General features: G+C 33.4%; 1 protein-coding gene across 1 annotated transcript; it reads left to right on the top strand.

The window, feature by feature from the left end:
- The first annotated feature begins 569 nt into the window (after nt 1-569).
- LOC123267950 lies at nt 570-2,138 on the top strand. Its single transcript, XM_044732836.1, has 2 exons — nt 570-764; nt 1,870-2,138. Exons 1-2 carry the CDS (start codon nt 716-718, stop codon nt 2,136-2,138), a joined length of 318 nt encoding a protein of 105 aa, XP_044588771.1. The 5' UTR covers nt 570-715.
- The last annotated feature ends 10,233 nt before the right edge of the window (nt 2,139-12,371 follow it).

The raw sequence follows: 12,371 nt of genomic DNA, 5'->3' as shown, positions 1-12,371 counted from the left end.
CTTTATATCTGGAAATATGGAAAACTTTGTCATTACGCATCTCAGGTATAAAGGAAAATATCAAATCAATAGTTTGCGATTGGGATTCTACACTTCATACCACGATCGGGCAAACTTTTCTCGAAGTTTCCCTGAAAGGATGTTGGTTCCACTACATAAGAGTATGTAATTTAAATTTAATTCTTTTTTATATAATTTGTTAAAAATCGACATTATGTTAACTTTTAACAATGAAATTTGAATATTTTTCGAAAGTTAAGAAGTTAATATTAAAATTCTGATTTTTGAAAAATTTTTACGAATCTTAGTTTTGTAAGGTCCTACAAAGCTGTTCAACTATTTTGTTATAGTTTTGTGATTATTATTTGTAGATAAGGGAAAAATAAATAATAGTATTAATCTAAAATAATTTTTTATTCAATTCCAGCTAATTACCAGATTATGGAGATCGATGAACCTAAAGTTTGATCTGAAGCACGATGTTCTCCGCTATTGTTGGACGATACCTCTCGTACCTGTAAATAGATTCGAAGAAGCTACTCAGGAGATATTGGTCACACTTAATGATATTTCAGAGTTGTACGATGATGTACTGGAAATATTGCAAAAATTCGTCACAAATGTGGAAGAATTCCTTTCAACAAAATCAACGAATTTATCATTTAATGATCGACCGGATGAAGCAATAAATATTACCGAAAATTTCTCTCGTCACATGGCTAATAATCTTGGTGGTAACAAACCAGATATTTTTCGTTACTTAGGTAATTATCAATTTACATTGGTAAAAAGTCTTTCATCCCTAGACTAAAAATTTTTATCTTGTTACTCCTAACCGGCTTAAATTTTTTTAGCTGTTTTTATATCTCCTCATTGTAAAGCTTAACTTATATATAATTTTCTGTTCATCTTTTGTACCCTATTGCCTTATATTCCTCATCCTTTCGTCCTCGGAGCTCTTCAAAGTATGATGTATATTTTTTATATTTTCCTTTCTCTTTCAACTACTAAACTTCCATATTTATGCCTCTGAACGGATTATTAAAACTTGTGTATCTATCTTTTTTTTTATTCCTGCGCTTTAATTTCTTGCATGTCTTTAAGGGCAGGTAAAAAACATTATTTTTGAGAATCGACGTATTTTTATCTAAAATGAGCAAAAAAGCAAAATAAAAAAGTTTTATACGCCTTTATGGCTTCCGGGATGCATCTTTGATGCCGTAAGGATGTATAATAAAAATTATGGTTTTGTTTTTTAAGTTACACGAAAAATTAACATTTGGGGAAAATTTTTTTTGGACTTCTGCACGTTTCATGCAAAAGTATGTGAATTTAAAAAAAAAATTAATTTATACGCTCTTAGGGTCTTCAGTTCATTACTTCAGTAGTTGCAAAGTTATTTACAAAAAACAAAAAAAAAAAATTTTTTTTTTGGTTTTTATTTTTCGAATATCTTTTAAACGGATCGACAGATTCAATTAAAAATCTAATCGGCTGTCAGTCTCAATGAACCCTTTTGAACGCCGTCGCTCATTTCAATTGGTTGATTCATTCTAAAGATTTCGTCCGGCAAAATTTAATTGATACACACACACACACACACACACACACACACACACACACACACACACACACACACACAGACAAACACATGGCGCGATATCCGGCTGGGAATAAAGAAAACGGCTCCCTGGAACCTCAAAACGTGAAGATCTGATGAAAACTCGCATTCTCAAAATCGGATCGAAATTAATAACTTCCTACTTTTGAAAATAATTAATTTTCAAAGCGGGAAGTTAAAAATTATATTTATTAATAGCAATTCCACTAATGTAAAAAATTATTAATAAATATTCATTAATGTTATAGAACGAATAAGAAGAGTCAACATCGATAGTCTTAATCATTGGAATCAATTAGAAGATGGAGCGTCATTATTTGGGCTTGTTAAGCATCAATTTGTTGCAATAAACTCCAATATGGCAGCTAAACTCTCAAAACTTCAATCTGGCGAGCTGACGATGTTGGAGTTTTTACAAACAGCTATTGAAGCCAATCTTAATGACGAAATTATCTTCCAGCTGAATTCGACTCAGTGTAAGAATTTTTTAGCATTTTCTAATTTTTTAATTAACTGACCCCGGTCACAAATTGATGCTGTACGACTTATGATGCGAAGGTTCAGGAAGTACTTTACTATTGAAAAATTCTTTTCACCCTGTTTCTGTCTCTATTTTTTGATATTTTTCAATCTCTTCTTTTTTTTTTTTTTTTTTTTTTTTTTTTTTAAGATAATATTAGGTCTTAAAATTTCGATATCTCAGATGGGTTTCTAATTTTTTTTCGTTTAGTTATTATTGATATTAAAAAAACTAACAGATTTGTAAATCAATATGTCACGTGCCAAAAGGTAAAAGGGCGCATAGCAAAGTATGCGCTCTTTTTAGCTTTGCAAAGCTAAAAGGCCGCATAATTTTCTTTTTTATCACCAATCGACTGGTAGACATATTCTTTGCCTAAAAATGAAGCATTGATTTCCTAAAGCTAAAAGGACCTATAATTTTTTTTTAAGCAATTCATTAAAATGCATAAAATTATAATTAAAAATATTTTTAAAAAATTGAAAAATACGAGTGATTGTATCAATTCATTTTTATTTGAAAATTATTTTGAAATTCTTACATCAAATTTAAAAAAAAAAAAAACAAATTAACAACGAGTTTATTCAGGTGTGATTCCCATTCAGTTTTCGATCAATTAATTTATCCATTTCTTGTATAAAAATAGCTTAAAATTAATGACACTGAAGTTGACAGACATTAAAATTTTTTTTGGAATTTTATAGCAATCAAATGTAACGTTCTAGCGAATTTCGAAATTTATTTGACGGTTCTTAGAAATTATTTTTATTAAATAAAACCTCGATCATTCCGTTGCAAGAATTATTTAACGGGTGACGAGGAGATAAAGAAATTCTGCGAACGCCATCGCCACTCGAATTCAAAAACTCATGACGCTGCATGAGATTCGGGCCTCGATGGTGTTCACTAGGGTAACCTGAGATGCGGCGTTGCGACATTTAATTATTAAAATCTATTGTACTGGATGCAAATCCAGAGCAGTCTGCCCTGAGCAATCAGGCGACAATCATCTTGGGGCTCCGGACGTATGTCCGGTACCATCTGGCCCAAATTATATAATTAATTAAGCAATTTACTTTAATTTTATATAATCGTGTGTATTATTTTAAATATAATACCCTTAATAATTATTCTAAAAATTTATAGAGTATCTAAGAGCAGGGTGCGCCTGGAATCTATAGATCTCCTATAGACCCCTGCCTGGTAAATTATAAAAATATGAGCTGGAAAATCCAGAACGTAACACAAATTATTATGAAAAAAGGTTAATAAAAACATTCCACATGTAAAAGTTAAAAAAAAATTATCTGTCAGAATTTTTAGAAACATTTTTTAACTTGTAATTGCCTTGTTACAAAAATCAAAAAAACATTAACAGCTGTCAGCTAACTTCAGTATTGTTAAAATTATTATTTCTTCTTTGTCGTTTAAGTACTTAAAAAATATATTTTTTATTTATTAAATTTTTTATTTTATGTCTCGTGAAGCTATTTATCAAATTTTTATAAAAACTTGAATTTTTTATGCGCCCTTTTAGCTTTAGGTACTACTTTTCTAAAAGCTAAAAGGGTGCGTGTCTTTCTGATACGCCCTTTTAGCTTAAGGGCACTAGAATTTTTTTTTTGCAGATCTTTGTGTTTTGAGCGATTCTAACAAGGAAACTCTCTCCGGTGTCCCCCTCCGATTTTGATGAAACTGAGATATGTTATTCTCCGTCGAAATCCACAGATTCGGTAGAATCTGGCGCCAAGTTCCGTTCAAACGGAGCGCCAGGCTACCGACTGTGTTTACTGTAAGCAGAACGGTATTTCGGGGTTGGAATATTTTATTTAATTCTACGGTACTTATTTTTCCTAAATTGTATATTATAACAGTAATACATGCTTTATTTTACTATTATTAATTAATTATATCCACTTATAACAATTAAAATACTTGAAATTATTAAATTTTATCAGCACAAACTATAGCGTGCTCACGAATTTCGATCCTGACTTTTTTTTCATGGAGAAAAGCCAGTGCCACAGACTAGATAAAATAAAAATGTGTAGTAATCCTCCTATAGATACGCAACTACACTAAAAAAAGTTAATTCACAGCTTGCATCTATGGCCGCCAGGGTGCACGGGAATTATTTCTACATAAACTGTAGCTTCAACGGGATAGCTCATTAAAGTTATGTTATATCCGATGATATAGTAGATGTCGAATTGATGCATTACGCGGCAAATTCACTATAATTTGAATTATTTAACTTAATTTATAATAAATTATATATTACAAATAATGCATTTTGTTTATATACAAAATTGTTGTAGCACATAAGTTAAAGTATAGTAATCTCCTTAAATAAACAATCAACCAACTAACTTTGTCAACATTTCTCAGAACTATAAAAGTACTTGAATAAAATGCACACGTGTTACTTAACAACTAGACCTTTGTGAAAACTCATAAAAAGGAAAACACGTGTTAAACATTTTATTAAGGGTTTTTCTAACTAAAATCATTTTAGCTAAATATTCTCAAGAGGTCACAAATTATGAGATATAATAAATACGAAATAGAAAACATAAAGCCTTAAAACAACCAACACTAGGACCATTTGTTAGATAAATAAACAAATACTTTTAGAATATCTTATAATTATTAAATAATATTAATGTTTTAGTTTAACTAAAGGATAGTTTTTATATGGATTAATAACCAAATAATGATAGATTCATATTAATATTAATATGATGTATATATTTGTATCGACATGGGTTTTTCCTGTGGTTTCCCCATGTCACTGTCTTTAGAGCCTAAAGAAAGGTGAGGAACAGGGCAAATGCGATACAAAAGGCACAAGTCGGACCACAGCCGCAACACTAAAAATATATAAAGAAATATTATAATCTAATACTGTTACTCTTTCATACCCAATAATACATGCAATTATAATACTATAATAATAATAGTAAAAATACTGACTAAGAATAATATTATAATAAATAATAAGGGTAGAAATAATTAGTTAAACACCAAAAGTAATAACTATTGTAACTAACAAATATAAGAATCTAAAGTATAAGAATAATATAGGATAGCATGACAGCCCTCACATATGTCTGTGTGTGTGGGTACCTAGTTGAAGTATACAGTAAACCTACATATAAAAGTTATAAGTATTAGTGTGTATTCGAATATATATGTTATTGTATGCGTTCTGTAAACGTTAAGATGAAGACATGTATATGTTAAGTGTATTGGTGTGAACCAGAGAGGGAGGAAGTGAAACTGGAAAACTCGGACCTAAAACCGAGACTCCTTGTAATAACACTTCTCCCTGAGAGCCGTAACCGAGCACTTGCTGTAGATGAAACCACTGAATAAAATCAAGCTCTCTGATAATTATTTATTTATCATTTAAAACAGTCCCCCCTAACTAAAGTTTCCCCTTTTCTTAATTTAATCTAACAAATCCCATTATCAAAAACTGAATTAATAAACAACAAGCATAAATTTAAATTGATCCCGCGTGACTACAACTCACACTTCAGTCCAGAAGAGGCGTTACGAGCAATCTAGTGACCTCGCTGGACATAACAACTGGTGACAGCGGTGGGATAGTCACAGTAGTCGGGATTCAGGTGAATTAATTAATTCACCCCATTCAAATTTAAAAACGCAAAATTTCGGTGACAAATTCGATTTCCATTGGACACATCTACGAAACCAAAAATCAGGGGTCATCGAAATCATCGAGGAAAATCGAGAATCAAGGACCACTGAAAATAATCTACGAGGTCAACGATCCAGGAAACCAAGTGGAAATTGAACGAGCCAATCCAACCATCGAGGGTCATCTACTAAGGAACTGCTACCTGAGATACAGCCATCTGTGTAGTGAATTTAGCGGTAGTGCAAAAATTAGTGTTTAAAAGGGCAATTTGTGAGTGACAGTGAATTTTAATAGTTATAAGTATTCTGCCTGTATCACATCTGCAAACTGTAAAGTTATAATTGTAAGTCATATGATATGCTAGCGATGAAATCTATTGATTTTTAAAATAATAATCTTATATAACGTCAGTTAAAGATTTTGGTAAAAGTAGCAATTATTATGACATCGAGATCGACAGAAGCTTGATAAATTTCGGGACTATTTGATAAAATTGACTAACTGTTGATACTGAAAATTATTTTAAAAATTTTGCGATCATAGTTTTGTTACTGCATAAGTAAAATTGCTCTTAAATTTTATTAAAATTTTATAAAAGATAAATTATACTAAAAGCTGTCAAAACACCTGTCAATCTCAATATCATTTAACGACAAATTTGAATTATTATCATTTTATCCGAGGATAATTGGATCCATATTTTATTTCAATTTATAAAATTTCTAGTTAACTTAAATAATTTAGTAAGAAATATTTAGGTTTTACATCTCAATGAACGGCACCAAAATGTCAACTTCAACCCCTTCCACAAAAATCATTGCTATAGAAGAAACCCCTCTCACAGTACCAGAAGAAGTAGTCGAAAGTATTCCTATTAGTAACAATAATACTGAAAGTACGTCTGGCCTTTCCTCGGCAACTTTTGATAATTCTATCCCAATTACTAATACTTTCAATAATCTTACACTGCTCAATACACCTGTTTTACCTAGTAAAAATAATGAACACAGTTATGCTACAAATAATCTTCAAAGATCAAACGATCTTTTCACCCTCGCTTATATGAATATCAAAGATGCAGTGAGTTTAATTCCTATTTTCAATGGAGAAAATATGCCGGTAAATAGTTTCATTGAACTTTGCAAACAAACGGTAAATTTGATACATCCATCTGGTAAATTGTATTTGACTCAATTAATAAAGTCCCGCATTCAAGGCAAAAGCTAGTAGATATGTTTCAGTGAATCAGAATTAACTTTTGAAGAAGTTCTGAACAACCTCAAAATTGCTTTAGCGCCAAGGCGCACATTGTCTCAGTGGCAATCACTTCTTTCTAATATCCATCAAAATGAAGGCGAATCTATTGTAGATTTTGCAACTAGAATCAAAGAAATCGTCCAAGGTACTTCTGAAGTAATTATTGACAAACATTCGGGAGAAATAAGAACCGGGTTATTAGCGAGCACACGAGAAGGAGCGCGGGACAGTTTTGTACGCGGTTTAAGAGGACAGTTAGGGCTTTGGGTAGCGAGTCAAAAACCTTTAACTTTATTACAAGCGATCGATTTAGCTTTAGAATTAGAAAAGGAACTGGAACAGAGGGATTCACTTTTCAATACTCGGGCTCATAATATGGGAACTAATGATACATCAGGTTACATTAATTTCACGGGCGGTTACCAAGGAGGAAAGAGAAATAATAATCATCACAAGCCAGGTCAAGGCTCAAGTTTTAAAAATCATCCTGCAGTTGCTGCCGTACACGTGGCTCAGACATACAATGACGAAAATTTTCATAAATTTAACCGGAAATCTAAGATTTGCTACCGATGTGGAGGTCAAGGACACATTAAGTCGGAATGTAAGAGCTTCAAATTTGTTTTGTACAGCTTGCGGTAGAAGAAGGAATCACGTAGCTTCTGTTTGTAGACGAAAACATACTATGGGTGTAACAAATAATTCTAACCCAAACCAAGCCGCTATTACTGATGGCAGCGATCAAAATAACGGTACAAATCAAAGTAATAAAGTCGAAACGGAACGGTCAACATCCCAAATTGAAGCGTCTATACAACTTGCCGAATCAAACCATGTTACGCCACCCTGCATCACTATTACCAGTGATGAACTATTAAAAATGCAAAAGTACTGACTACTAATAGACTCAGGCGCAGACGTTAATTTGATAAAAATATCTTGTTTATCACCGAGCTTAAAATCGACAAAAGTGTTAAATATAAACTTTCAGGAATAACGTCTGGATCAGCCATCACCCTCGGGCAAGTTTCTATTAATTTTAATTCTATTTGTTGTAAATTTCAAGTTATTGGACCGGATATACCCTAAAACAAGACGGAATTTTGGGCTTAGATTTTTCTTCAAACTTTCAAGGCCACCATCTGTTTCGAGGACAATGCTTTGAAAATAAATCGTAAACATATCAGTATACCGTTGGAAAAACATTATGTCAAAATCCCAGCAAGATGTAGGATGCAGGTTGCAGTTAGAATAACAAACCGAGAGAGGTACAAAGAAGGAGTAATACAAAAACTTAATTTGGAGCAAAATATATATGCTGGAAGTGCCTTAGTTAGAAATAGAAACGGGATCGCCTGGATTTTTGTAGTAAATTGTAATGAAGAGGAAAGGAAGATAGAACTACCATCTGTGACGCTGGAGGAGGTGAAACTGAAGGTCTAAACAAGAATAGAAAAAAGGGAAGAAAATATAAGTGATAAAACTCAGAGATGACTTGACACGGGAAAGAGTCCAAAAACTAATACAAACACTACATCTTGACCGAACTAAATACAGAAGAAAGAAACAGCATAGTAAGAATAGTTGTCAAATTTCCATATCAATTTTATTTGCCTGGGGATAGAAATTAATAGGAACTAATGACGTGAAACATAAAATTATAACAACTGACGATATACCAATTAATACAAGACAGTACAGGTATCCACAAGTGCATAAAGAGGAAATTCAAAAGGCAGGTAAAAAGAAATGTTAGAAGGAGGGATAATAGAAACAAGTAACTCTCCGTATAATTCACCAGTATGGATAGTCAGCAAAAAACCAAGTTCATCTGGCGAAAAAGATGGCGAGTTGTCATTGATTTTCGTCACCTTAATGAAAAAACCGTCGGAGATGCGTATCCCCTGCCAAATATTGTAGAGATTTTTAGATCAACTTGGTGGTGCTAAATATTTCTCAGTATTTGACTTAGCCTCCGGATTTCATCAGATCCTCATGGATGAAGCAGACAAAATTAAAACTGCTTTCTCTACCCCCAACGGTCATTATCATTTCAAAAGAATGCCTTTTGGGCTGAAGAACTCCCCTAGTACATTCCAACGATTAATGGACAATATATTGTCAGGGTTACAAGGTATTGAACTATTTGTTTACCTTGATGATATCGTTGTTTACGCTAGTTCATTAGAAGAGCATGAAAGAAAAGTAATTAAGTTGTTGGGAAGGCTACAGACGGCTGAGGCTATTGTTACAAACGGATAAATGTCGGTTTCTTCAAACAAGCGTCACTTACCTAGGTCACATAATTAGTCAGGATGGGTTGAGGTCCCGATCCTGGCAAAATAAGTTCAGTCAAAAACTTCCCTGTCCCTACTAATGCAAAAGAAAATAAGAGAGTTTTGGGCTTAACAGGCTATTATCGCCGGTTCATACCTAATTTTGCATCAATATCTCGCCCCTTTACTCAACTATTGAAGAAAGGGCAACCTTTTCGTTGGTCTGACGAAAGACAAAGGCCTTTGAAAATCTCCGAGATTTGTTATGTCAAGAACCCATTCTAAAGTTTCCCGATTTCACAAAACCTTTTATTGTAACTACCGACGCATCTTTCTATGCTCTCGGTGCTGTTCTAAGTCAAGGTGAGATCGGAAAAGATCTTCCGTTGCCTATGCCTCAAAACTCCTAAAAGGAGCAGAGTTAAACTATTCCGTTATCGAAAAAGAGTTATTTGCAATTGTTTTTGCGGTAAAACACTATCGACCTTACTTGTATGGTAAAAGTTCTATTTAGTCACTGATCATAGACCTGGAGTTTGGGCTCATAGAATTAAGGACCCTCCCTCACGACTTCTACACTGGCTATTGAAATTACGAGAGTGTCAGTACGATATCATTTATAAGCACGGCCGATTAAATACGAATGCTGATGCTCTCTCTAGAAATCCTGCTAATATAAATTTAGTTAATATTTTATTGACTAAAAGTACAAAATTTAATGAACCACTTCTTGAAGATGAGCTCAGCAAGTTTAAGCAGTCAAATGATTTAAAGACTGTTGAGAAGAAGAATGATTTACCCCAAAGATTGTTTAAGGCATCAAAGTTAAAGTTAAAGCCAGAAAAATTCAGAAGGAGAGTGATGCTTTTCCCGACGACCTGTCGACCTGACGTCAAAGACGAAGTTGTGCCCCGAACGGAGCCAGTACTCTGGGCTCCAGGGGAGACCGGTTGTTGGATCCAAAACGAGCATACCCTTCAGAAAGGTCGCAAAGAGCCCTGGCATGGATGCATAACGCACCCGCAATAGTTATACCAAGCTCAAAGTTAGCATGGGGTTGTGAGCTCCCCATGCAAGAGATGCCAGTGAGGACGTCCTCCCCCCTCGATATGTCTGATGTAAGAGAAATATTGAATGTGCATGCTGAAGTACTAACATTTGAGTCATCTAAAAGAAGTGAGATAGAGTCAAATGGAGCTGAAGTTAAAGAAACAACAAAGTGTAGAATAGTTGTGAGCGTCAGGTTTTCTTTGTATCCTGCTGCAGCTAGTGAGACAGATGATTCCGACAGTGACGATTCTTTTCCCGAACCCGTTTCTGATGATGATCTTTACTCCTCTGACGAAGAAATTGATAAAATCCCCGAAAACGCCACCCAACCTCCAAAGCGTTTAAAAAGGGTAACATTACCCGACGTGTTCTCCGAAACTAGAGATGGTATATTTATGAAAAAAGATAATATTGCTCATTTTTGGTCAGCCGATTTTAAATCAAAAACCCAAATAACTCAAGAACTTATAAATAAAAATTTTATTAACGTAGCGGAGATTTCCTGACCAGGTAGAAATAGGTCAAGTAATAATTTCTAAAAGAGAAACCTTCACATTTTTACGGTAATAGTTAAATTAAAAATAGAAGATAGGACCCAGTTAAATGACGTTCTTACAGGTATAACTAAATTAAAAAGAAGCAATGGACTATTTTGATGTAAAAACAGTTAGAATAGCAAGAACGGGGGATGGATTAGATAAATTACCATGGGGTAACATAAAATCACATTTAACTAAAACATTTCCAGAAGGGTACTACATAACACTTTGTTTTAAACCAAATCGAAGTTCCTCCGGTCGAGCGCAGACCAGAAATTATACGAAAACACATGGAATCAGCAGTAGGGGTCATAAGGGTGTCATAAAAACCTACGGTCGTATAAGGCAACAATATTATTGGGAAAACATGAAGACTGAGGTTCAAAATTTTATTAGACAATGTATTTTGTGTCAAAGAAATAGAGTGGTACGTGTTAAGACAAGGCAACCCATGATAATAACTGACACACCACAAGTTGCATTTGAAAAGATTGCTCTCGATATCGTGGGGCCACTACCGATAACCAACTCTGGTAATAAATATGTACTAACCATTCAAGATAATTTAACTAAATATTCATTAGCCATTCCTTTAGCAGAAGCTACCGCTGAAAATATTGCTAAAGTCTTTGCTGAAAAACTTCATTTGCATATTCGGTTGCCCTGAATCTATTCTCACGGATCAAGGTAAAAACTTTACAAGGACTAGATTATGAGAACATTTAGCTTAAGAATTATTTAAAAATCAGGAAATTCCAGACCACTGCTTTTCATCCACAAACAAATGGACTTCTTTAGAACAGAAGTCATTTAGTATTAGTTGAACTTATCTTCGACATTTTATTGACCAAAATCGGGATTGGGATACCTGGTTAAAGAAGTATGCAATGTTTTTGCTTATAATACCTCCATGTGAAGATTTTTAGGATTTACCCCACATGAATTAATATTTGGAGGATTGCCAAAATTTCCATCAAGCTTTATTCACGAGAGTAACGATAAAACTTACATCGATTATTTAGGAGATCTAGTAATAAAATTAAAAGAGAGAAACACAATCAAAAGCTGCTGCAAATTTAGAAAGAGCAAAAATTAAAATCCAAAGAGTATTATGATCGTAGAGTCAACCCTAAGGAATTTACCGAGAAGGAGACTGGGCATTTTTATTAAACGATTCGAAGACAAAATAAACTAGACCCCAATTATACCGGCCCGTATATAAAGTACAGAGGTTTTCAACAATGGGAACGTAACAATCCAATTAACTCCTTCCCGAACCAAAGTAAGTTCACACTAACAAATTAAAGCTGGCATATCTATGATTAGTAAATATAAAATAGTACAATGTTTCATGTATTAAAATATATTATTATATCTTTAGGATTACCATGTTTACATAGATGTATGTGTAAAATTGTTGTATGTGTATGTCTATATACAATCA

This window comes from Cotesia glomerata, linkage group LG6, assembly GCF_020080835.1.
Source record: "Cotesia glomerata isolate CgM1 linkage group LG6, MPM_Cglom_v2.3, whole genome shotgun sequence".
NCBI classification, from domain to species: domain Eukaryota; kingdom Metazoa; phylum Arthropoda; class Insecta; order Hymenoptera; family Braconidae; genus Cotesia; species Cotesia glomerata.
Note: the sequence above shows the minus strand (reverse complement) of the source record. Positions and strands in the feature narration are given on the sequence as shown.

Bases quoted from the DNA above. Each gene is read 5' to 3' on its own strand.
- LOC123267950 (XM_044732836.1), top strand. From the start codon at position 716: ATGGCTAATAATCTTGGTGGTAACAAACCAGATATTTTTCGTTACTTA. The intron at 765-1,869 runs GTAATTATCAAT...TTAATGTTATAG, and splicing joins AGATATTTTTCGTTACTTAG to AACGAATAAGAAGAGTCAAC.